General features: G+C 39.3%; 2 protein-coding genes across 2 annotated transcripts; both read left to right on the forward strand.

Moving 5' to 3' along the window:
• The first annotated feature begins 3,073 nt into the window (after nt 1-3,073).
• LOC121737605 (vacuolar protein sorting-associated protein 16B) lies at nt 3,074-13,182 on the forward strand. The gene is made up of 11 exons (XM_042129263.1): nt 3,074-3,201; nt 3,848-3,989; nt 4,455-4,642; nt 5,228-5,364; nt 6,110-6,137; nt 6,760-6,910; nt 8,494-8,630; nt 11,239-11,328; nt 11,733-11,885; nt 12,137-12,262; nt 13,000-13,182. The coding sequence occupies exons 1-11, from the start codon at nt 3,133-3,135 to the stop codon at nt 13,018-13,020; spliced, it is 1,242 nt and encodes a 413-aa protein (XP_041985197.1). The 5' UTR covers nt 3,074-3,132; the 3' UTR covers nt 13,021-13,182.
• A 2,003-nt stretch (nt 13,183-15,185) lies between these two features.
• Nucleotides 15,186-27,250, forward strand: LOC121737621 (cytochrome P450 4V2-like). The gene is made up of 10 exons (XM_042129285.1): nt 15,186-15,375; nt 16,124-16,213; nt 19,837-19,947; nt 20,124-20,306; nt 21,529-21,719; nt 21,994-22,054; nt 23,152-23,347; nt 24,923-25,074; nt 25,612-25,794; nt 27,049-27,250. The coding sequence occupies exons 1-10, from the start codon at nt 15,249-15,251 to the stop codon at nt 27,198-27,200; spliced, it is 1,446 nt and encodes a 481-aa protein (XP_041985219.1). The 5' UTR covers nt 15,186-15,248; the 3' UTR covers nt 27,201-27,250.
• The last annotated feature ends 226 nt before the right edge of the window (nt 27,251-27,476 follow it).

Consider the following 27,476-nt stretch of genomic DNA (forward strand, 5'->3'; position numbering starts at 1 on the left):
AGCAATTTTCACCAGGGCTGTTGAAGTGCTGTGACCGAAACGAAAGTCAGATTGATGAGGATCTAATAAATTGTGTGAATTGAGAAAAGACTGGAGTTGGTGTTGTACCGATCGTTCTAAAATTTTAGAGACAAAAGGGAGTGTGGGATATGAGCGTGGCGGCCAAAGGAAGATCTTCCGACCGAGCGAGGTGGTATGCCCGGTCAGGCCGAAGCCCACGTGATACATCTCAGCTGTCGTATATATACCGACGCGCTCAGAAAACTTCGATAGCGCGATGCAGGAATGTTAGGCGAATTGTGGGTACCGCCACATCACTCCCCCCCGAAGACCGGAGGTCGAATCTTGAAGTCTTGTCGCTTGAGTCGCCAGTGCCAGTGAGATTCGGTGAGTCGGAACTGTGATGCTGCTGCACGGGATCCAGTGAGTCGGATAGCTGCCGTGCGGGGCCGATGCTACGTGCTGACCAGGAGAGATGTGCTCTGCTTGCTGACCGGTCGGTGTAGTGAGAAAGCCCAATGATGCCGATGCGGAGTCGCCCAGGCATTTGCAGTACATTGCGGCTAGTGGACGATGTACCCGATGAGGCGATGCTGGCTGGCGCGGTGCGGAGGGGCGGGGAGTGAAGATGATGAAGGAGGCGTGTTCTGTCGAGGGTCACCAATGTTCCATATGAGCGTGGCGGCCAAAGGAAGATCTTCCGACCGAGCGAGGTGGTATGCCCAGTCAGGCCGAAGCCCACGTGATACATCGCAGCTGTCGTATATATACCGACGCGCTCAGAAAACTTCGATAGCGCGATGCAGGAATGTTAGGCGAATTGTGGGTACCGCCACAGGAGTATAATAGAGATAGGACGGTAATCGGAGAAACAATTGGGGCTAGATTTTTTGGGAAGAGGGATAATGTAAGCGTCCTTCCAAGACGAAGGACGATACTTTTATCCCGGAAAAATGTACGGTTTTCGCGCGGTAAACGAATGTTTGCGCAACGGAGTTGCGGGCGGTTAGTAGATCTTAATATTTTTACTATGGTGTATTACTGTATACGGATGCAACATCCATAAAATAAGACGTCGACGACGCGCGACGGTCCGCTGTGTATTTTGTTGACTTTCACTATGGATTGCGCAAAATAGTTACAACTTACCTATGGTGTTTAGAGCTTTAAGTTTTTGTGTACTATCATGGCCTATGGGTACGCGCACATTGTGTCGAAGCGCAGCGGGGCGGGCCGAATTTTATACTTATAGGAAAGCAAAACCCAATGTAATATCTGCTACAAGTTACAATCTATAATTACCTACTCATTATTCGTAGCTGCTAGTAGTTTTAAAAGTGATAAAGCACGATTCCTTTTGTAATAATAATATTATTTTCTTTATTTTGAATTGGTACCACCTTTGGGCATTCTCCCTTCAGCTTTTCTAGAATGACGAAAGTCTGGCTGGCCCTTGGGATACCTTATAGTCTTAGAGCCAGTCCACACGGCGCGTTGCGTCAGCGTTGCGTCGTCGGAGCGCTGCCGTTGCGTTGTTTACATACAAATTATAACCAAGGTGTTGACACGGCGCGCTGCGTCGTGACAGCAGCGCGCAACGCACTCAATATGACGGACAGTAGTCAGCTGCAGCCCCCGAGACCAAGCGGGAGGGGGTGTTGACGAAGACTGCTTCGTAATGTTCGGGCCACACTAACGTCAAACGCCATTAATTATCGCGTTGTTGGACGTTAGCCGTAGGTGTAGCCACAATTTAACGCGATAATTTTCAACGGCGTTTACAATGCCGTTTGCCGTTTGGCGATAGCTCTAGTGGCGGTACATCAAAGAGATTAACGCGAGAATTAATGCGATGAAGCGGCAACACTACGTATCGTCACTTTGCGTTGAGAGCCCGACGGGATCACACGTGTTGGCTTCGACTTGTTTGCATTTAAATCGCACGTTTTTTAATTTAAATCCGTACTTTGGTTATGGAGTCTTCACTCCACTCTAGTTAAAAACGAGAAAGTAATTGCTTTATTTTGAGATTTTGCAAACCGAACCATGTTTGTGGGATCTGAAACTCAAAAGTAACAAGAATCGTGGAATGCAAAGTGATGCTTGACGACGAATAATAGAATTATTACCTTTTGAAGAAATGAATTAACATTATAAAAAGATAAAAGCGACTTCAAAAATGTACGTACCTAATTTAGAATTAAATCACCCTACCTCCAAACCACTGAACCAATTTTGATGCAACTTGCACTATTCCCTAAGTTGAACAATATCTAGTACAACAAAAAAAAAAAAATAAGATATGCGAACACAAACATAAAAACATACATACATACATACTTACATACCTACATAAATACCTACACTGTTGAAATATTTTGGCACATTTGTTCAGACGCTGATATACGAAAATTAAGCAGTTCTGGAATATTACATACATACGCGTCGAATTGATAACCTCCTTTTTTTGAAGTCGGTTAAGTAAAATCAACGCCGTTTTCAACGCCGTTGGGCATTAAACGTTGACCGTTCAAGTGTAGCCACCCACTTTAACGCGTTAAAATTATCGCAATAATTGTCGCGTTGTTGGGCATTGACGTTAAACGTTAGTGTGGCCCGAACTTATTTACGCTGCGATGACGCAGCGCCCGACCCGTGTGGCCGGCTATGTGTCAAACGGAAGCGCTGTGTCGACGCAAGTGCAACGCTGACGCAACGCCCGTGTGAACAGGCACTTACTTTGTATGGTCGTTTTGTATTTAAAAATGTTACCTCGTTGACTAGCCCTTGCCCAGTTACTGAGGTTTTTGATTCATCTCATAAAGGCATACGAAGGTAATAAAAAGTTAGTTCTGTTTACTCTGTTATTAGTATGAATAGTATGGAAATAATAATATTATGGAGTGCTTGTTTTCTTGTTGTTTTTCGATTTGTTGGCCTTTGTCAGTTTCAATATCAATAAAGAAAAACAGCGACAGCTGTCAATTGTTTTACAAAGTAGAAGAAGTAGAATAGAACCTGAAAATTGAAAAAAATTTTTTCGTGTTCTCTTTTTTAATTATAAAATTAATAAAGTCAGCTTTATTATTGTGTAGTTTATTATTTAGATATTTACAAACAGATCCGCAGAGAATGGATGACGATGACTACTGGAACACTAGCGAAACGAAAGAAAACGCCTTCAACTTTGACGATGATGTTGTTAGTAAATATTATTGTTTGTTCTGTTTATTTTTCTTACACTTACTTACTTTGTTTGTCCTTATTTGTAATGCTTCTGATAAGGGCAAAACTTTAATATAATAGTAAACCAATAGCTTTTTCCGTGGTTTGCATACTAACTTAAATTATTTATTGATTCCCTGTTGACCCCATATTTTATTTTTATGGTTGACCCATAAAAGGTGAAATTAAAAAAAATGCATAGGTAAGTAATTCTTATTGGATGCTTTCGTTCTTGCTGGATTTCTAATTCCAAGGCCCAAGGGTGGCACACTGTGTGTGCCAATTGATAAATCATATGCATATAAAAATCTGTTTTATGAACAGGATAATGTACCATCGAGGAAGTTGATTCCTAGGCAGATGACGGACCTACATCATTTGGTCTACTTGTGTATGTAAGCTGTGATCGGTCAAATTGGTTTGACCTGTTTTGACATAACGCGACCAAATTATTCAGGTCCCCCTTCTGCCTAGGAATCAACTTCTCTAATAGTACCAATAAGACTACTTAATGGAGTAAGAATATATTCTCCCGACACTGGCAGAATGCAACCCTGCAACTTTGGGTGCCATTAAATTAATAAGAAGAAGAAGAATATATTCTCCTTATTTGTAATTCCAGCTATCACCCAAAGAGATATTGGCTATTGGTCAGAAACCTATATCCGGACAATCGGACAACATATTCAGTTCTGTCGCTGTTACACTCAAAGCTAACCAGTTGCCGCTGTCAAGTTTGATATCTCTGAAGGTTTTGGACTTGTGTAAGTTGTACAAAGACATATTTGATATCAAAGTAACCTGATTTACTTAAGTGTAGCGTGCCTTGGTAAGGCCCTGCATAAAAATTTGGGGCCCCTTAAGAAGGGTAACTTCGCATGTTGGGGGCCTGGGAGCCCTGTATAATTGATACTACAGGTGCAGTAGTAATGCTCCTGGTATTGTGCACACTCAAAAGCTCTACATGAGAACATAGCAACATCAAAATAGGTATTGGAGCTAATATTGTGCGAAGATTTTACAAATAGGCTTATTCCAAAACATTGATAATATATTCTGGAAAAAAATTGATGCCATCTACATCAATCAATGCCTTAGATGTTAAAAATTGAAATGGGGCCATTAATATGATCATGTTCTCATAATCAAATTCTATCTAACATAGAATTTTGGCTAATTTAAGGATATCCTTTTTATTACTTCAAAGAAAACATTTGCTATATTTCCAGTGATCCTAGCACAATCAGGCAAAGATCCTAAAGATGTGAAGCCAGAAACGGACCACAGTGTAGCCGCCACACTCAAGAGGTTGGTCCTTGGTCGTTCCGTCTCCCTTCACTGTCACAGAAGTTTGAAGAGTAAAACAGAGTTGATTGATGGAGCGGTGGCTTTAGGGGATGGCAATGTCATTTTAACTGTGAGTATGATATATTACTATTAACTACTAGCTGTCCCGGTGAACTTCGTGTCACTTTAAAACCTTCCCTGGACTTCTGCGAATATTTTAAGACTAAAATCAGCCCAATCCGTACAGCCGTTTTCGAGTTTTAGCGCGACTAACACATTTGAAAATCCATTTTTATATATAAGATTATTGTCAGATGCTAAGGAAGAAAAAAATAATATAGTCAAGGAATACTGAATAATACGCAACTCTGTTGCACCAAAATTCATATACCTTGTGGAACCATACGTTTTTCCAGGATGTAAAGTGTCCTACATCCTTTCCCAATAGCATGGCCACCATAGAAAGGTTTGTTCTTACGGTAAAGTAATCAAAATGATGGATTAACAGAGGAAATCTGTCAGTCTGCAAAAACTGTCACCGTTTCTTTTCTTTCGCATTTCTACTGTGCTAAGCCTGCAGGACTCAAAAGTTTCTCCATATCCAGCAAAATCGGTTCAGCAGTTTGGGCGTGAAGAAATAACATACAGACATACTTTCGCATGGATATGTTATGGATAAAAATGAATACTAATGCATGATAATAAAATATTTCAGGTAGTATTATTCCTAATACAAACATTGAACAAGAAGTTGGTGTATGAGCTATTGAACTCCAGACCTCTGGCGCTCAGTCATTACATTGGATTCCTGCAAAGTGAAGGAAAAATAACAGAACTCACAGACTTATTAACGTAAGTAACTTTTTTTAATGATAATAATGATTAGAAAGTTGCTTATTCAATATTATGATGATTGTAGATAAAGGTAGTACGTAAAATGTTGTTGAAATAACTTCATATTTCATTGTGAGGCAAAATGGACAGACAGACAGAGTGGAGTTCTTTGTAGTTGTTATGGATTATTAATAACAAATCCATACTAATATTATAAATTTATACGTGGGAGAGCCATGCTTCGGCACGAATGGGCCGGCTCGACCGGAGAAATACCACGTTCTCACAGAAAACCGGCGTGAAACAGCGCTTGCGCTGTTTCACGCCGAGTGAGTGAGTTTACCGGAGGCCCAATCCCCTTCCCTATCATCCCCAATTCCCTTTCCTTCCCATCCCTACCCTCCCCTATTACCCTATTCCCTCTTAAAAGGCCGGCAACGCACCTGAGCTCTTCTGATGCTGCGAGTGTCCATGGGCGACGGATGTTGCTTTCCATCAGGTGACCCGTTTGCTCGTTTGCCCCCTTATTTTATAAAAAAAAAAATGCGAAAGTGTGTCTGTCTGTCTGTTACCTCTTCAAGCCCAAACCGCTGAACCGATTTTACTTAAATTTTGCATGGAGATATTTTGAGTCACGGGAAAGGACATAGGATACTTTTTATCCCGGTAAAATGTACGGTTCCCACGCGATAAACGAATTTTGGCGCAACGGAGTGGCGAGCGTCATCTAGTACAAAATAAGTAATAATTATTTTAATTTCAGAATGCTGGGACGCAGTCCTGAAGCTGCAGTAAGTAATATTTATGTAAAGACCATGCCAAGTATTATGTAAACTGCCTCATATAGAATTTTCCTATATTAAAATTAAATGGCCCACAAGTCACATGTGTAAGTGGGCCCTTGACGATCAATTTTATTGCGCAATATCATTGAACAATATGAATTATTTACCCATGTAATACAGTACAATCTTAATTGAGCCATAAATAAGTTCGAAAATTCTAAAATCCAAGTCCCGGCTCATAACAGCCAGTTGCCTAGTAAACCGGCGTGAAACAGCGCTTGCGCTGTGTTTCGCCGAGTGAGTGAGTTTACCGGAGGCCCAATCCCCTACCCTATTCCTTCCCTACCCTCCCCTATTCCCTTCCCATCCCTACCCTCCCCTATTCCCTCTTAAAAATGCAGGCAACGCACCTGCAGCTCTTCTGATGCTGCGAGTGTCCATGGGCGACGGAAGTTGCTTTCCATCAGGTGACCCGTTTGCTCGTTTGCCCCCTTATTTCATAAAAAAAAAAATACCGTCATCCGACTGTGTTGCCTACTCGCTACACCAATATAAATATTTAAAAAAAAAAATTACTCGCGTTGCTACTTGCTACTGTAAAAATGCTAAATGCCGTTTTTTTTCACAGGTGTACCAACTACAACATCTAGTCAGGACTCAGGGTACCAACGTGGAAGTATTACTCCGGAAAGTCACCAACCTGGCCTCCAACCACTTCAATCAGCCCGGGGTTGATGCACATCAGTTGAAGATGGTCAACGATTATGTTAAGTTGCTCGGTGAGTTTGTGTGATTATTGATAATGGTTATCCAGAGAGAGAGTTGAATAAAATAGTGTCTGACCTGTTTACACTTAAACCGCAGAATTGATTTTAGTGAAATTTGGTATAGACATACTTTAAAGTAGACCTTCGGTTCGCACTCCTAGAGAGTGCAGGTTCGAACCCGGGTGGAGGCGTGTACCTATGAGACATTTTCTGATCTCAAGTACATAATACGGACGCTCGTACGGTGCAGGAAAACATCGTGAGGAAACCCGCACATAGTTGGTCCCAGACGTATTGACTAGTTCTTTCCTCTGGACTAGGCCGACTATGATGCGAGAATGCCGTATGCGCTTGGGCAACCATACGGACATTTAAAAATCTTGTCCCAGGCACTACAATATTTGAGGAGTGGTTACTTCGCTCTGAAAAATACTGTATAAATCATCCACAACGGATCTAAAGGCCTAGTTTTTACTTTAAAGTTACTAACTTTAGAGCAAGAGAGATATTTGGAGTCCTGAGAAAGGACATCAAATATTTTTTTATTCCGACAAAATTAACGGTTCTCGCAAGACAAAACTTAAATGATTTGCAATCAAACTGCTGAACCGAGTTTGCTCAAACTTAGACATGAGTCCTTATCAACACATTTAACGATTAATTTTTTAATATTAAATTATAGTTTGTGCGTTTTATGATGATATGCGTGACACATTATAACTGACAATAGTAGGGAAGTTACCAAACAAAAATTAATCGATAGTTTAAAAATATCGAATCACTTCGTAAAGGAATTGCAATCGAAATTATCGATTTCGTACTGACATTTCAGTGGTGCCGGCGATTTAAGATGGCCGCCCTTTTTTATCGATTTGATTTCGATTCAACAGAGTCAATCTCTATTGACATAAGTTCCGTTACATGCATATGAAATTTTTCAAATGTTTTCGTAACAATAATTTTATACTCCTATTTCACAGTTAATATTTATAATTTTTATTAATAAGTTAGCATTTAGCAACTTTTCATTTTTATTCATTTACAATTACAGGAAACATTTGTTTTTGTAGATGGAATATAATTTATTACATTTAGATTTTTTTTGTTTTCTTGTAAAAAAAACCCGTAGCAAGGAACATGAAAACTGTCACCCATATCATCTTAGAACGCACAAACTATAATGCTTTAACTCCCAAGCGGCCACATGCGGCCGCGATAACAATAGATAAGCTCAATAGCTTATCTATTGTGTGACGTAGCACCTCCTCCTTTTTGAAAAACAATTTTTAAAATACAACTAACACATTGTTACTTGTAATAATCCAGTTCAGTTAGTTAGTCCAATCCGCTGCCGGCGCCGTTTTCCGAAGTTTGCCGAAGTCACGCGATGATTGCCGAATATGCTGCCGGCGCCTATTCGCAAGCATCGCTTGTGACATCGCAAAATATGACAGGATAATGATCACAAAAACATCAGTCTTGACTCTTGAGCTAAAGGACTATGAAAAGTACAAATAATAAGGTCATAATGTGAGGATTATTTGTGTCTGGTTTTTCCAAGATCGTTAATATATTATAACTATAAATGATTACAGAATGGCAGAAATGCGTCAACAAGCCAGCTTTAAACAACGCGTCTCCACTAACTTGCCTGGCGCACTGCTGCACCAACCACTGGCACGAGGGCGCTGGCAACATGATGTCGCCGCTCACACTGTGCCAGCGACAACAGGTAAATGATACAAAGGGTCTAGGCAAGCGGCAAGCGATTATCGTAAACGCCAACAACGCCACAAAATTATGGAGGGTAGATGGAGGAGAACTATCTTATACTAGCTGTTGCCCGCGACTTCGTCCGCGTTGGTATAGTAGATCTTTTTTTTTTTTTTTTTATCTATGGACGCTTCACACCACGTCAGTCTGGCCCCGTGCTAAGTACCCAAAGGACTTGTGTTACAGGTACCAGACAACGGAAATATATTTAATACTTTTATACTATACATATATTTAAGATTTTTATTATATCATACACATATTTAATACACATCCAGACCCGGGAACATTGAAAACTTTTTGTCCCGTCGGCGGGATTCGAACCCGCGACCCCCGGCTTGAGCTACCAACGCGCTCACCACTGAGCCACAGAGGTCGTCGAATGAAAAATGTATCACGTAAAAATAGATCATGTCCCAAGTATTATTTATTGTACAAAAATATTCAATGTACAGCATTGACTTTCCTACGATTTTATTATATATACTTAGATGTTCCGCGCGGCTTCGCTTCCGTAATTTAGGAATTTCACGCAACCGTACATTTTTCCGCAAAAAATGGCCTATGTCCCTTAACGTGGTCTATTCTTCATGTTTGCCAAATAACATAAAAATTGCTCCAGTAGTTCTTAAGAATCTTAAGATAATAAGCAATTTCATATAATTTCCCCCGATTTTTCCACATTTTCCTCTATTTCTTCGCTCCTATTAGTCGTAGAATAATAAAATATAGCCTATAGCCTTCCTCGATAAATAGGCTATCTAACACTGAAAGAATTTTTCAAATCAGACCAGTAGTTCCTGAGATTAGCGCGTTCAAATAAACCCTTTCAAATAATTTCCCCCCGTTTTTTCCACACTTTCCTCTATTTATTCGCTCTTATTAGTCTTAGCGTGATAAAATATAACCTATAATCTTTCTCAACAAATGGAATATCTAACACTGAAAGAATTTTTCAAATCGGACCAGTAGTTCCCATGATTAGCGCGTTCAAATAAGCCCTTTCAAATAATTTCCCCCTGTTTTTTCCACATTTTCCTCTATTTATTCGTTTCTATTAGTCTTAGCGTGATAAAATATAGCCTATAGCCTTCCTCGATAAATGGGCTATCTAACACTGAAAGAATTTTTCAAATCGGACCAACAAACAAACAAACTAACAAACTCTGCAGAATTATAATATTAAGTATAGATGGGGGATATTTGAAAAAGTGTCCAGCTGTACGCAGTAAATAACAGTTGAAAAATCCTCCAAGAGTGGTGCTAGCTGCAGCAAAGGGTATGGAATGAATGTAGCCGTATGTTGGTGACAAAATATAAATTGAAGTTAGCCGAATAGCCGAGTCACAGAATTACTGGGTTAATACCAATATATCTTGAAAAATATAACCTAAAATAGCTGAAATAAAAGCTGCTAAATGATTTAAAATTTACCCTGTTGCTACTGTAGCGCCACCCTAATTTGACGCATTTCAGCGGACACTTTTTACATACAGAGATAGTTCTCCATCTACACTTCATACACAAAATGTATGAGATTTGACATTAGTAATTCGCTAGCGAAGCGATGACTTAATGTCAAATCGAATACATTTTGTTAGCGTTTACGATAATCGCTTGCCACTTGTCTACTAGGGCAGGTCAGTTAACTAAAGCTGGCACGATCAACACATGTAAATGTTGCGCTTGTGTAGTGTCTGTGAATATACGCAACATGAAAAGTCTGCCCGTCTCTTGTTTTTCTTTTCCTACTGTTTATAAATACAGCGCGATGTTACAAGTCAGTCAAGTGTGATCGGCGCGCGGCCAGCGTTTGGGACTCTAGTCTACCTACAAAATCATTTATTTTTAAACATATTTTATAGTGAAATTGCATAAGTGTGAGTACTGTTTACGTACCAGCTTTAGTTAACTGACCTGTAATACATACTAATAAAAGTGTTCGTCTGTCTGTTACCTCTTCACGCCGAAACCCCTGAACCGATTTTGCTGAGTATGGAGATAATTTGAGGTCCCGGGAGGAGGACATAGGATAGTTTTTGTCCCGGAAAAATGTACGGTTCCCATGCTATAAATGAATTCAGGCGCAACGGAGTTACACCAGCAAGCCAGCTCTGAACAACACATCTCCACTAAACTCTGGCTTTCCAATCTTTGCCGTAAGCCACCACGATCGACAAAATGCCACTTTATGACCTAAGCAATAGGGTTCATTATCTACCGACATTGGTCTAGCTAAACATAATTATTATTGTCGCTGCTTTGTAGTGGCGTAGAGAAAAATGAAACCTAACCTAGGTCATAAAGCTGAAATTTTGGGAACACTTATTTTTTACCGTGATTTCTTTATTTTATTAACAAAATTTGCTAATCTTTGACCTTGTCATCATCCCTATTGCAAGCAGACAGTAAAAAAAATGAATCATAATATGATTCATTTTTTTTACTGTCTTAAATGGGGCTAAAATGATGCTTTGTGTTCTTCAAAGCATCATTTTAGCCCCTATAAAATTAAAAGCCTATAAAATTAATCGTAAAAAATATATTATTGTATGACGTTGTTACAGATAGCTCCAGTGCAGTATGAATGGGTGGTACTGAATGTGCACGCTGGCGCTGCCAAGTGGGACATCGTCGAGTCGCTCTTCAGTAAAAAGGTACGGTTTCATGGTGATATTAAAATATGAAATTAAAAGAATTATATGTACTTTAAAACAACCGCTCATATAAAAAACAAAGACTTGAAAATGCGTAGTTAATATTCCCTAAAATGCGTCCCACACGTTTTGTAAACTCGTCCCACATGTTTCCTAAACTTGTCCTACATATTTATAAAACTCGTTTCACATTATATCAAAGCCGTCCCACAAATTTTTAACTCGTCCCACATATTTAAAACTCGTCCCACATTTTTCTAAACTCGTCCCACATGTGTTTCAAACTGGTCCCACATTTTTCCATCTCGTCCCTCATTACCTAAATTAGTCCCACATATTTACAACTCGTCCCACTTTGAACTTACCCCACATTTTAAACTCGTCCCACTTTCAACTCGTCCCAGGACTGGCTGGGCCGCAGCAGCGTTTCGTCCCACATGGCGCCGCAGACGCTGCTAGCACGGCTACAACAGCTGCAAGCACCGTCTCGATTGTTGGCCGCGGCGCTCGCTGTGCTACCAACAGATGAGAGATTGAGACTGGCGCAGCATTACAAGGTAAATATTAGTGTGAAAAGCGGTTACTATAGTAAAGTAAAATAACTTAATAAGCTGTTAAGCATTTGTGTAATAATAACCCCCAAAGAAATCGTTGAGTTATGAATGCAGTCTTGTTCTAAAGCTACCTGCATACACACGATTTTTTTCCATATGATCTAAAGAACATGACTGCATTCATAATTCAATACGTAATTTTTTGTGGGATGATACACAAAACAACGTTAAATATATTTTTTCTGAAATTCCAGGTGCACTCTGTAGTAATAGAGATGCTACACAAACAGAAGGACAGAGCGGCGCTCACCAACTACAAGATGACTCTCAGCCCGCAGTCAGAGGAGTACATATTAGCTGAGAACACGCTGCGAGATACAGTAAGTAACATAAATTATTATTTAATACCTAAAACCTATTCATTTTTAAGTTTCAAAAAATGTTTGCATAACGGATGAAGCCATTGTGGGGATAAGTGTGGAGGCCGAAGAAGACGATCTTCCAACTGAGCGAGGTGGTATGCTTAATGCTCGGGCAGGCCGAAGACCAGCCTGCCTAGCATACGCCAACTAGATATATCTCACTCTACATGTTTTCTCGATGTTTGATGGTTTGTATCTTCATCTCTATTGACCCTAGCATGACAAACATTTTTTCTCGCGTAGATCTATCATCGAAATAACACATTTTTATATAGTTTGGTCGAGATAATGTCGAGATTTTGACATGACAATATGAGACGAGTAGTTTTTAATTATCTCGAGAGTGAGATATGTCTTCGGCGTATGCTAATCAGGCACGTGATTGATTTCAGATGTCGTATATAATATTATGTCGCAGTCATCTGGTTTAATCTGCGATTGAATGACTAGCGCATTCATAGGCTACAAGTTTGTACTGAGTAAGACCACGTCAATACCCACATAACCCCCATTTTCTACTTGCTATTTTAAACTCGTCCCAAATTTTAGGGAATGGAGTTTCGTCCTAATATTGTTTAATACACGGGACGAATAGTTTTATACGAAACACCGACTAACCTTTTTAGTGTTTTACTTTATGTTATACATAATATTTGGGTACCTGTTATAATTTTATGCGTTTTATTTCTTTGCAGTCGGTGAAATGGAAAAATTGAAGAAGCTTGAAGATATTGTGTGTTCAAATCATATTGTTACCTCTTCCGTTATTTATATTTATGAAAGAGACGCATGATATTTTGACAAAAAATTACTATAGTTTGTGCGTTTTATGATGATATGGGTGACACATAATAATTGACAATAATAGGGAAGTTACCCAATGATGAAATACTCAAAGCAGATATGTTACTACCGCGCGCGTTGTGAAGATTCAAATACGGCCCAATTGGGCCGTCTGTTGTTTAGACTGCATCGAGCGCAGTCACGAACATGCTGCGTCTTGTCTTACCTACATAAATTGAAAATGACGTCGTGCGCGTTTCGAAAATGTACCATTTATGACTCAAAAAAAAACAAAACACATGGAATCTCTTACCACATGTCTTGATTGCAATAAATACCTCGATTATTTACATTTTCAATAATTTTTCTCGAACAATCTGGAAAAAATCGAATTTTCGTCATAGCTCAGGCGGAGAAAGAGACAGCGATACGATTCGATGTTTAAAAATAGAACTGTCTCTTTTATGTAAATGGTTTTTCGTATCTTTTGTTTCACTTATCTGTCAAATTTGTCAATGTTCGCAATTTTGAATTTGAAAATTGTTCGGAAGAGTTTAAGCCGGAAAATAGTATGGACATAACAGATCTGTATAAGTAGAACATCATTGGAAGTTACCTTAAAAAAATAATCGATAATTTAAAAATATCGAATCACTTCGTAAAGGAATTGTAATCGAAATAATTATCGATTTCGTACTGACGTTTCAGAGTGGCGCCGGCGATTTAAAATGGCCGCCCTTTTTATCGATTTGATTTCGATTCAACAGTGTCAATCTCTATCGGCATGAGTTCCGTTTCGTGCATCTGACATTTTTCAAATATTTTCGTAACAATAATTTTATACTCCTATTTCACAGTTAATAATATAATTTTATAATAATCAGTTGGCATTTAGCAACTTTTAATTTGTATTCATTTACAATTAAACTAAACATTTGTTTTTGTAGATGGAATATAATTTATTACATTTAGATTTTTTTTGTTTTCTTGTAAAAAAAACCCGTAGCAAGGAACATGAAAACTGTCACCCATATCATCTTAAAACGCACAAACTATAATAATCTCAGTAAGTATATTTATTTGTATAAATATAATTAAGTAAAATAAATATTTATATTAAACTACAATGGTTTTATTGTGTGAATTTGACTGATATATTTTTTTCAAAAACTGAAAAAATTTACCCTCATTCGTGATTTACCTAGTCCAAGTCTAAAGATCTAGTCGTCAAACGCACCCGTAACTCCTCTGTTATTGTGTTGTTGTCTGTGGATAATAAACCCGTATCCATATAATCAACTTTAATAATATATAGCAGTAGACTTGCGGTTCTCAAACTTTTTCGGTGGCCCTTTTGGAAATCAAAAAAAAAATTGAACCCCATAAATTAAAAAGTTTGAGCTACTATGCCATCTCGGATTTTGCACCGAAAAACATTGATTGGTGTCGTTTTGTTAAGTAACTCATGCTGGTGTCTAAGGACATTTCTGAAATAACACCCCTCTTTTTTGTCGGGGGTTAAAAGGCTTTGCTCCGTGTAGCACACTTTGAGAAAAACTATCAAACAAAAAAAATGTTTTAAACTATCAACGCAAATACACATTTATATTATGGTTTTACATAACTTGAAGTACTAGCAACTGTGCAGTATCACCTCGCGCGCGTACAATTTGTCACTGTGTTTAGCTAACTTGATTTCGAGAATGCTTTACTTTTTATGAGACACTAGTAATTATTCTAGCATTCCTCGTATAGTTATTGCACAAGAACCGCCCATTTTTCCTGGATAAAAACTCCCCTATATCCTTTTCCGGGACTTCAAAGTTTCATACTTCATTAAAATCGGCTCAGCAGCTGTGCAAAAATGTGACAGACACACTTTCGCATTTATATTCTTAGTATGTCGTATAGTTGGCCTTAAAAACCAGTCCATATTAGTCAGTATCGGTCAAAGCACGACAGAGTATAGACGCGTCGATTATTTAATAGTGTTTTAGTAATAATCGTTAATAATACATTAATCTTAATTATTATTTAACAGTATTATTACCAAAAGTGATTTAAAACTCCACTTGTGATAAGAAATGAAGTATTTCAAAGTAAATTACTTAACAAGTTTGTGATAGTGTTTTGATTTAATAAGTTTCCTTGAAACCAAACAATGTTTGTTATCCTAGTTTGTTTGTTTGTCTGTCTGTTGTATTTTCTTCGTGGGAGAGAGAAGACACCGCCAGTAGTGCCAAATCTACTGAGACTGGTATGGACGATTGGTACATCCAGTTTAGCAGGTATTTACTTTTTTACCGACTGTGTTAGGAGGGTTATGTTTGAAGACACGAGTAGATGAAGACGTATGAACTAACATTTTACAATATAGGAGCAGTTACTCGTTTTTAGGGTTCCGTAGTCAACAAGGAACCTTTAAAGTTTCGGTCTGTCCGTCCGTCTGTCCGTCTGTCTGTCTGTCCGTCCGTCCGTCCGTCCGTCCGTCCGTCCGCCCGTCCGTCCGTCCGTCCGTCCGTCCGTCCGTCCGTCCGTCCGTCCGTCCGTCCGTCCGTCCGTCTGTCTGTCTGTCTGTCTGTCTGTCTATCCGTCCGTCTGTCTGTCCGCGGTTTTTCTCAGAGACTATAAGACCTGCATAGAGCTGTATTTTGGCATGAATGCACATATTAATGATGCCGACAAAATGGTACTTAAATATGAAATCTTAAAAAATATTTTTTTTATGGTACCTTCCCTACACATCAAGCCGGGATGATATTTTTTTTCGCGTCTACCCCACCTTGTGGTGTGTCGTCGGATAGGTTTTTTAAAAATATTACGAGTATTCATAGATCATTTTCCGCTTTGAAACTTCATATTTCCTAAAAGAAAAAAACTACAGTTATCAAATTGTTAGTTACCCCACTCAAGTCTTCGTTTATTTTGTTCATTTCCTGAGTTATGTGACGTCACGTAATTTTAAATTTAACAAAATGAAAATTATGCTATGTTGTTGTTAGAATATTTTATTTTGATATTTAATTTTTTTTACAGATTTATTCAAAGAGATAGTAAAACTAGGAGAACACACATCAAGGCTGGGAGGAGTCACGAAAGTAGATGTAAAGTTCCTGTCTTTGTACTGTAAGTATCCGTTCATGTTAATTGCATCAAAATCAGTGTATATCTAGTAATGTTTGAATAGAAGAGTAAAAACATCCATTCTTAGAAACTTCTAATCATTAAAATTTCTTCAAATAGGTACTTAATCATAATAATTATTATTTGACGACCTCTGTGGCTCAGTGGTGAGCGCGTTGGTAGCTCAAGCCGGGGGTCGCGGGTTCGAATCCCGCCGACGGAACAAAAAGTTTTTCAAAGTTCCTGAGTCATGGATGTGTATTAAATATGTGTATCATATAATAAAAATCTTAAATATACGTATAGTATAAAAGTATTAAATATATTTCCGTTGTCTGGTACCTGTAACACAAGTCCTTCAGGTACTTAGCACGGGGCCAGACTGACGTGGTGTGAAGCGTCCATAGATATTATATTATATTATATTATGTAAGTAGCTAAATTCAATAAAAATTTGTTCAGCTATTTTCGAGGGGAATTTTTTAATACTCTCCTCGAAAAGAGACTTATTTTTTTTTTCTTAGAAAGTACCACACATTATAATTACTAGCTATTTGACCGAGCTTTGCTCGGTATTCGATAAAACGCGAATAAAATGACATTTTCTAAAAATGATTCCTAGCTAGATCGATTTATCGCCCCCGAAACCCCCTGTACTTACCTATATTCATGAAAATCGTTGGAGCCGATTCCGAGATTCCAATTATATACTTATTTATATATACAATAATTGTGCGTTTAGAGATATAAGATTATTATGTACATTTTGTAGTAGTAGAAGGATACCGACTAAAATATAAGTATTTTCTTAACAATTACTATATTCTATACTTAAATAATGTTTATGTATAAAGTACGAGAAAAAATTTAAAACCAGTTTTACGAAACCTTCGGGGTCAATGCCAGAAGGTTTTTCTTGTCAACTTATTTACTTAATTATACCTACAAGTATAATTTTTGTAATAATTCATACTAATATATTAAAAATGCGAAAGTGTGTCTGTCTGTCTATTACCTCTTCACGCCCAAACCGCTGAACCGATTTTGCCGAGTATGGAGAATGGAGATACTTTGAGTCCCGGGAAAGGACGTAGGATAATTTTTAGTTTTTATCCCCGAAAAGTGTACGGTTCCCACGCGATAAATAAATTTCAGTGCAACCTAGGTTATCTGGTATCAAATATATGTAATAATATGTTATCGCAGCATGCGTTATTCCGTTCAGTAGCTCTACCATGAGTTTAAAGCTATATTATTTATCGATACTCGATACCGACTACGTAAATTTTTAGTATGGTGATTTTAGTTCCGCAAGTAACCGCTAGAGGCGCTGTAAAATTTGCCATACTAAAAGTTTACGTAGTCGGTATCGAGTATCGAAAAATACTATAGCTTTAAACTCATGCTACTGACGACGCGACGTAACGTAGTGAAGCAACGTGGCCTTGTCCTGTAAATGAAAGACGTGTGAAGTAGGGCGTGCTCCCAAAAATGTTGGGAAACACTGACAAAAGCAATCTTTTAATTCTTCAAGTTGGTCATTCACAACACGTACCTTAAGAGGATACACCAGGGGCTAGAGAAATGAAAAAAAAGTACGTGTAATATCTATAGCTGTCTCCCTTACCTCAAGCCTATACCGCAGAAAACGATAGAGACAACTGCAGAAAATCAACGATTCGTTGTCCCCTGATTCCTTCTCCAAAACTTAACCGATTTAAGTACTTTTTTCACTAAAGATTAAAGAAAGGCTTGAGCTGTGTTACTATGTTTTGCTTTTTTTGTATAATCTAGCCAAATCTGTTTTCTGGACGTTTGAATACAGCGGAAAATCTGGCCATTTTTTTTTGGGTTTTTGAACGTTCATATCTTATTTAATAATTAGATTATGAAAAAAAGGAAAACATAGGAACATTGTATTAGTGGCCGTAGATATTCAGGAAAAAAATTATAACTTTACTAGCATTATCCAGGGAGGAAACAGGGGACAGCGTTTGTATGGAAAAAAGGGCGGTGTGGACTCCTCTTAACACATAAGTACATAGTCCGAGGCTCAGAGTCATAATATTATAGTACTTCTTATCTTATACACTAGTAGGACAAAATCTACTGAGTGCAACAAAACTACATGATAGTACTTTATAGGCTTAGGGTATGGCTCTCTTGAATAGAGTTCACCGTGAAAGTAGCAGCGCTGATATAGAGTTCCTTTTGGCTTCTATGTTTCTATGAAAAGTTCTCCAACGCGACGTCATGAATTTTCCCAAACAATAGTTTAAAAAGAAAGTACTTAAGAGTCCGGGTGCCATCGCAATTCTCATACAAACGTTATACCAAGATCATTTCCCATACGAGAATAGATATTTACCATATTACTTAAGTTATTATTCAGCTTAAGATAGGTAGTAATAATTATCTAGGTCCCTGTACAAAGATTCACTGCAAAATATTTATATAGGTACTTACCAAAAATATGAACGATTACAGTTAAGTAAGTAAGTATGTAAATAATGTGATCGTCCATATTTTTGGTATTTAAATATTTTGCAGTGAACCTTAGTACAGTAACCTAGGTAATTACTATCTTAAGCTGAATAATAACCACGGAGCTAATACTAAGAGGAGGTGTTGTAATCAAGTTTTCTTATGAAATGACGCGTGACAATTTGCGGGGTGAGGGGGTGTCAAGCTCCGCCCACTTCTCAATATTTCATCTATCGGCTAAAAGCAAAACTACTAGCTTAGGTCGATGTTGATGTTACTAAGTTCAACTATCTTACACTAGATGTCGATTTGTCTTGAATATTATGGGACGTACTACGGCCCTGGATATTTTTTATGTTTCAAATAGTTATCATAGGTGACGACAGATGGCGGTTTATAAGTAATAAAATAATAAAAGATATATAATCACGGTTTTAGCTATTAAATGTGTTTAAGACTAAGTGTATAACGGTTTTCAGTATTCAAGTATGAATATTGTAATAAACTTATGCAAAATTATACGCATTTACGTCTGTATTATCTTTCAAAGGTTTGGCCACCTAGTGTCAAGTAGTATAATTAACGCTGAAAGCTGAAATTTTCTAGAACTTTTATATTTAAATTACATTTAAAATTATTTCCAAATGAAATGTGATGGTATTTATATTATCAGAACGTCTGTCTGAGTGTTTTCAACATTGTAAAACACAATACTTCATCCTTTCCTTGTTAAATACGCAGAAAACACCAATTTATTGGGAGTCTCGTTACGTGTGCACCTGACAAACGCTAAAAGTGTACTGACTTAAGCCCCGCCCACAATGATAACGTCAGGACCTAGTTGAAAATCACAGTGCACAGTTGCTTAGGCCAGCTCCTTTTTGTATGAGCTCCGTGATAATAACTCAAATATGGTAAATATTCTCGTATGGGAAATTATCTTGGTATTACGTTTGTATGAGAACTGCGATGGCACCCGGACTCTTAAGTCTTTCAACGCTGCTTTTTTCACAGTGAACTCTGTAATAGAGACACAATACATCCTAAACTTTAGGGTAAAAGAGATAATACTTAAGGGCCTAAAGTATTTTTTCTTTGTTTTGTACTCTACTCCTATATAACAAGTTGTCTGTCTGTTATAGTTATAACTTCTCCCGATGATGTGGCTACGGTGCTATACCAGAGCGCAGAGAAGTCATTCTTCTATGATCTGATCAAGCCTTATGTTGGAGACCAGCTGGTTACTGCTAACGGTAAATACTGTTGTGATCCATTTTGATCCGAAACACTCTGTTCTGATCCATTTTGATCCGAAAAACTCTGTTCTGATCCATTTCGATCCGAAATACTCTGTTCGGCCCCATTTTGATCCGATTTTATGTTATTATTAATTGACAATTATTTGTTTAATATTATTATATGATTTCAGTGCCAGTATTCAAGCGGAATAGACCCATAATGGATCTGGCCTTGAAGATTGACGTAATCCAACAGTACCTGCCCACCTTCAACACGTATTCTGCCAAGCTGGTGGAAGACCTGGGTGAGAAGGTGGGGATGGAATGTGATCTGACCGACATCATCACCAGGAATATATTGGAGATGGTTGCCCGTGAGTATACTATGCAAAAGTATATTTTTTAACCGCCGACAAAAAAGAGTGTTGCAAGTTTGACGTATGTACCTGTCTATGTGTCTGTATGTGTGTGTGATTTTTATCTTATTTTTGGGAGTGCCTCCGCTGCCGGCGCCGGTTGCCCAACTGGCTGCGGGTGCCGTATTCTGAAGTTTGCCGAAGTCACGCGATGTCTGCCGAATAGGCTGCCGGCGCCTATTCGGTAAACATCGTTAATGAAATGACAGAATAACAGGCCCGGATCTACGTTTTAAAAAGGGGGAGCAAAATCCCAATTTGCCGCCCTTCAAGCAAAAATAGGTACTTAATAATTTTCATGGTCATATAGATTTTAACCGCAGAATGAGTTCTACGGAACTTTGTTGAATTGAAGTGGCGGTGGTGAGAAGTCACGCCGAGGTCCTTGGCGACAAGGGGCGCCTCCATGTCTTTTAACAACAAATATTGTAATTCTGCGAAACAACGTTGACGGGGTAGCGCGGTGGGCCACCGGTGGCGCACGCGGCGGTAAAGAAAGCGGCAAAAGATTGAGGGGTGGCCTCTGGCCGCCTCCCAATCTTTGCCGCCCGGGGCACGTGCACCCTCTCACCCCCCCTAGATCCGGGCCTGCAGAATAATTATCAAAAAATATTCAGTCTTGAGCCGCTACGTATATTAACTTTATGGTCTTGAGCTAAAGTACTTACTATGAAAAGTACCAAAGACCTATACCTAGTTAGCCCCTACCTAGACCTAGTTTCTTATGTCAATGAAAAGTACCAACCACGGTTCCCATTTTGAGTGCCAGCGCCGGCAGCCTTTGCTTTATATCTCGGCAGCCGGCAGTATACTTACCGCCAGTTCTCATTGCTGATATTTTTGGCAGCCGGCGCCGGTAGCGGAGGCACTCCCCTTAATTTTTATGTATGAAAGCTATAATCGAAACTTTTTTGAGTAATAAATACTAATACTATTAATGCGAAAGTGTGTCTGTCTATCTGTTACCTCTTCGCGCCTAAACCGCTGAACCGATGTTGCTGAAATTTGGTAAGGAGATACTTTGAGTCCTGGGAAAGGATATACGATACTTTTAATCCGGGAAAAATGTACGGTTTCCGCGCGAGTTTGAGCGACACGGAGTTGCGGGCGCTTTAACTCCTTGTTTTTCAACACTTTTACCCCTTATTTTTTAACCCTCTAACCCCTTACTTATTTTCAGAAGCCACAATGGGCCATTCCACCACAGATCTCATTACTGACGACTACGCAGCAGCAGTGGACAGAGAGTTGGAAGTCCTAGTCAACAGGGTGAGAAGACCCTGGCTGTTCTTTGATCTGTTCTTCAATTTTAGCGAGGAGAAGAGGCAGCAGGATAGAGCGTTGGAGGTGATATGGGGACTGTCTGATAGGGTGAGTTTTGCGACGGGTTTACTTGAGAGTTGAGACCACGGTGGTTAATAGAGTTAGAAACATTAGGAATTTTTGTGAATGAAAAAAGGAATCGCAAGATCCTGCTTGTGTTTCCTTTTTTTCGGCTGGGTTTGACACAAAGCGACAAAGTTAAATTACGTTAGTCCGCTTTCTGCATAATATGGACCAACTTCTAATTATAGTTAATGTATACTTCTAAACGCACATCTGAAGATTAGCGTTATATATTTAAACTTTTGGTTATGTATTTCAGATGATAAAACTGAGAAAAGAAGAACATTATAAAAGATTGAAGAATGAACATGTCGAAAAAGGTAATACTTCCTTCTTATAAGTACTTTATTATTATTATGAAATAAGGGGGCAAACGAGCAAACGGGTCACCTGATGGAAAGCAACTTCCGTCGCCCATGGACACTCGCAGCATCAGCAGAGCTGCAGGTGCGTTGCCGGCCTTTTAAGGGGGAATAGGGTAATAGGGGAGGGTAGGGAAGGGAAGGGAAGGGAATAGGGGAGAGTAGGGAAGGGAATAGGGTAGGGGATTGGGCTTCCGGTAAACTCACTCACTCGGCGAAACACAGCGCAAGCGCTGTTTCACGCCGGTTTTCTGTGAGAACGTGGTATTTCTCCGGTCGAGCCGGCCCATTCGTGCCGAAGCATGGCTCTCCCACGTATAAAATTACTAATACATAATGGTTTAATGGTAGAGCCAAGCACGTATGGGTATGCTCACCCGGTGAAAGACCACGGCCTCACAGGAAACCGGCGTAAAACAGCGCTTGCGCTATTATGTTACGCCGAGTAAGTGAGGTCTCCGGAAGCCCAAAAGGGGAAATGCACCTGAGACTCTTGATGTCTCAGATCGTTTCCTCTCATCGTTTCCGCCCAAACCGCTAAACATATTTGGCTGAAATTTTGGCACACCGGTTTCGGTGACGGTGGCCGGTTTCATTGAAACCAGGCCAGTTACGCAGGAGTAATTTATAGTGCCCAAGTGTGTGCGCAGTACACAAGAGCACTCTCTATTCCTTTACTCTCATAACCCAGTGGGACGGACGACCGACACGACTGGCGAGAGATCAGGCGCAGGACCGACTTTTTACATGCCCATCCGACGCATGGATCATCTTACTTGTCAGACAATCAGGTGATCAGCCTGCATTGTCCTTACCAAACTTGGAAATAACATGTTTCCAACGCGGGAATCGAACCCACGACCTCCGAGTCAAGAGCCGCGCTCTATACCACTAGACCACGGAGGCGTTAATTTTTATTAAATTTAGTATAGAGATACTTTGAGTCCCGGGTAAGAACATAGAATACTTTTTAAGCTGGAAAAATGTACGGTTTACACGCGATAAACGAAGTTACGGACGTCATATAGCTATACATATTTTTTGTATATTTTCAGCGGAATTCCGTAGCTTTCTCGACGTCGTCATACAAAACACGGTCACTTCAGACAGCGAGCTATACACAGACATAGAGCTACGAAATCTAGTGGACAATATTATGTTAGCGGCCTTCGATACATCGGCCACAGCTATTGAGTTCCTGATGATGTGTGTGGGATCCGATAGCAGGGTCCAGGAGAAGGTTTATGAGGAGTGAGTATTTAAAATATTCAATTAAGGCTTGTACATGCGCTAACAACCCTGAGGATATGGGCGGAGTTTTAAACCTGTCCCCCCTGCACCTTCTTCTTTTCCCGCAATTTTACATAAAAGTTGCCATCTGCCGACAACCATCGGTACTAAGATTAGCACTGTTAATAATAATAATAATAATAAAATCCTTTATTGAAGAATTCCACAAAAAAACTTAATCTAATTACCCGCCAAACCACATTGCGGTTTGTCGGCGGGCTTCACGCTCTTTACTTTCTATAATACATCAATGTACGTCATAAGTTACGTCAATGACCTAATACGCCATCTCTCAATATATAGTTGTACTACGGAGTAATCATGAATCAGTATAGTCTAAGTCCTGGGATAGTGTTATTTTTAGTTACGTACGATTTTTCATTATTACAAAAAATTTTACATTTCAACTAAGTACTTCTTGTATAGTGTTTGTATTGATGGATCTAAATTAATTGTTCGAGTTCCGTACCCAAAGGGTAAAACCGGCCAAGTGCGTGTCGGGCCACGCGCACTATAGGGTTCCGTAGTACCGCTAGTGTTTGATAATTTTTGTATGGTCAATAAATGTACATTTATAACATGTTTTACACTACTAACAACATAGACGTGAGAGAGCCATGCTTTGGCACGTATTAAAATTCTAATAAGTGTCAAGAATTACAACCCAAAATAAGTATTAAACCGATCAAATCACTGGAAGTTGCCTATAAACTCAAGAGAGCAGATAAACCCCCTTTATCCAGCACTAAGCAGAGTGATGACGATCTCTAAGAACACTTCGACCATGTCAGCTACCAAACAACGGAGTACCGAATTTGGGTTACGCCCTATATAACAACAAAATAATTTCGAAAATAGGCCCACAAACAACGAAGAAATCGTCGAACATACAAAAATACCTAAAGTTGATCATGGAACTTTCTTATCTCAATTTCAGATTTACTGCCGCACTCAGAGTGGAACATTGGAGTGGAACTTAAATGTAATTAATTCAAAATTTTGACATAAGCCCCATACATTATCTGTCATACTCTTCAGTTAATTGAAGGTTAATCATACACGGGAGAGCCATGCTTCGGCACGAATGGGCCGGCTCGACCGGAGAAATACCACGTTCTCACAGAAAACCGGCGTGAAACAGCGCTTGCGCTGTGTTTCGTCGAGTGAGTGAGTTTACCGGAGGCCCAATTCCCTTCCCTATCATCCCCAATTCCCTTCCCTACCCTCCCCTATTACCTCTTAAAAGGCCGGCAACGCACCTGCAGCTCTTCTGATGATGCGAGTGTCCATGGGCTTTTGCTTTCCATCAGCTGACCCGTTTGCTCGTTTGCCCCCTTATTTCATAAAAAAAAATAAAAAAAAATCATAACTTAATGTCTCTGAGTGCGGCGGTCAGAGATGAATATTAATTTGAATGAAGATTTTGATATAAGTCCCTTACATTATCTCTTAAACTCTGCAAGAAATTAAAGTTTAATTACCATTAAATGTCTCCAAATGTGGCCATGTGAGTAGTAAAAAATAACTTATTTCCAGACTAAACCGCGTCATCGTGCCCAAAGGAAGAGCTGTCACTCAGGAGGATCTACCGCAGCTGGTGTATTTGGAGGCTGTCATCAAAGAGACACTACGGTTGTACCCCATTGGACCGATCATGGCAAGAAGAGCGTCCAAGAATATGAAGCTAGGTATGATACCACCTTTATCTATAACTAGATGATCCGGTGAACTTCGTATCACTTCCCTCCTGATACCTTCCCTGAACTTCCGAATAATTTCTTGGCGAAATCGGTTCAGCTGTTCTTGAGTTTTAGAAAGACTAACACGATTGAATTTTTTTTTAGATTATAATATTATACAGTGTGTAACAAAAATAAGTGATAATACTTTAGGGTGTATACGTGTTCCTTGTAGAGAGTTCACTGTGAAAGTAGCAGCGCTGAAAGATGAATTTTTTTTTCACTTTTGTATGGGCAAGGGCCCGAGCGTCACGAGTTTCGCCATACAAAAGTGAAAAAAAATTCGTCTTTCAGCGCTGCTACTTTCACAGTTAACTCTCTACAAGGAACACGTACACACCCTAAAGTATTATCACTTAGTTTTGTTACACCCTGTAGAAGACGACGTAAACTTATGTTATCGCTTTTCACAATTTAAACTTCATTGATGTGACAGGATAACGTCCGTCGGGCTCGCTAGTAATAATTAAAAATCTATAATTACAGAGAACTACACAATCCCCGCTGGAGCCCAGCTCGTCGTCCACATCTGGTCGGTCAACCGCAACAAGCAGCTGTGGGGGGCTGATGCTGATGAGTTTATCCCGGAGAGGTGGCTGGATCCCGCCAGAATACCCTCCAGCCCCGTCGCGTTTGGCACCTTTGGCCCGGGACGGAGGTATTGCATTGGTAAGTAAAGGCAACTGTTGTGGTAAGTTCAAACGATTTGGCAAGTTTAGTGGTAAGTTCAACTTTTGTTGCATTGGTAAGTTCAGCAGCATCTGGAAGTTGGCAACTTCAACTATAAGTAGTTTATGACTGTGGTAAGTTCAAATGATTTAGCAAGTTTCACTGGCAAGTTCAAGTGATGTTGGTAAATTCAGCAGTCCCTGGGAGTTGGGAACTTCAACTATAAGTTAAGTAGTTTATGACTGTGGTAAGTTCAAACGATTTTACAAGTTTCTGGCAAGTTCAACAGCTGTCTTCGGTAAGTTATAGCGCTTCAATCGTCCATGTATGCTCTCAATATCACAACACGCAACTGTGGGTGGCTGGTGCTGATGAATTCGTCCCCGAAAGATGGCTGGATCCTGCTACAATACCCTCTAGCCCCGTCGAGTTAGGCACCTTTAGTCCGGGACGGAGGTATTGTATTGGTAAGTTCAAGTTGGCAAGTTTTGTGGTAAGTTCAAATTTTATTGCGTTGGTTAACCCAGCGTGGCAACTTCAACTATAAGTAGTTTGTGACTGTGGTAAGTTCTTGATCCGTGATCCTTGCGGCTGACGACCGAAAGTAGAGCTGATTTGGTATGACTGATAAATTCAAACGTTTTATGGTAAGTTCAACTATTTGTTGTCAATATTAACAACGGTATTTGGAAAAGAAATTAATCTGAAGAAAATGGGAATAGGATGTTTATCTTAGCTGAGCTGGCTTGTCAATATCACGCTTCAATTTTATTGAACAGTTTATTTGACAGTTAGATTGAAGGCGCACATTCATGGGCGTACCCAGGTTCTGGGCCAGGGGGAGGGAAATTACCCAGGTTCTGGGACAGGCGGGGGGCAAATTACCTAAATTCTGGGCCGGGGGGGGGGGGGGGGGGGGGGCAAATCACATTTTTTTAATGCTAGGTGTTTATAAAGAATAAAAAATAATAATTTTTAGTTGTAAAAATATTGTATTGCAAACAAATGGCAAAAATTCGTTTTATTATTTTTAATTTTTATAGAAAAAAGTACTAGATAATATACTTTAGTAGGGACGTCAACATGATCCAGGGGGAGGCAGCTGCCCCCCCTGCCCCCCCTCGGTACGCACATGCGCACATTCAATATCAACCATAGATGATAGACGGTCAATAATATTACGCAATACGTGACATTGGCAATAAAATTGTTCGTCTAGGGTCACTTCAATTATATTTCTGTTTCTTATTTCAGGTAAAACCTACGCCATGCACATGATCAAGATTGTGTCAGCTCACATACTACAGTCATACAGAGTGACGGCTGACATTTCCAAGCTGGAGCTAGAGTTTGTAGTGTTACTGAAACCCGTGGCTGGTCGAAGTATGAGGATTGAAAGAAGATAATAAATAATAATATTATATGTTGAACAAAGAACGACACATTATAATGTATAGCTATTTGACCGAGCTATGCTCGGTATTCGATAAAACACGAATAAAATGACATTTTCTAAAAATGATTCCTAGCGAGATCGATTTATCGCCCCCGAAACCCCCTATATACTAAATTTCATGAAAATTGTTGGAGCCGATTCCAAGATTCCAATTATATATTTATATATATACAAGAATTGCTCGTTTAAAGATATTACTAGCTATTTGACCGAGCTTTGCTCGGTT

Source organism: Aricia agestis, chromosome 21, assembly GCF_905147365.1.
Source record: "Aricia agestis chromosome 21, ilAriAges1.1, whole genome shotgun sequence".
Taxonomy (NCBI): Eukaryota; Metazoa; Arthropoda; class Insecta; order Lepidoptera; family Lycaenidae; genus Aricia; species Aricia agestis.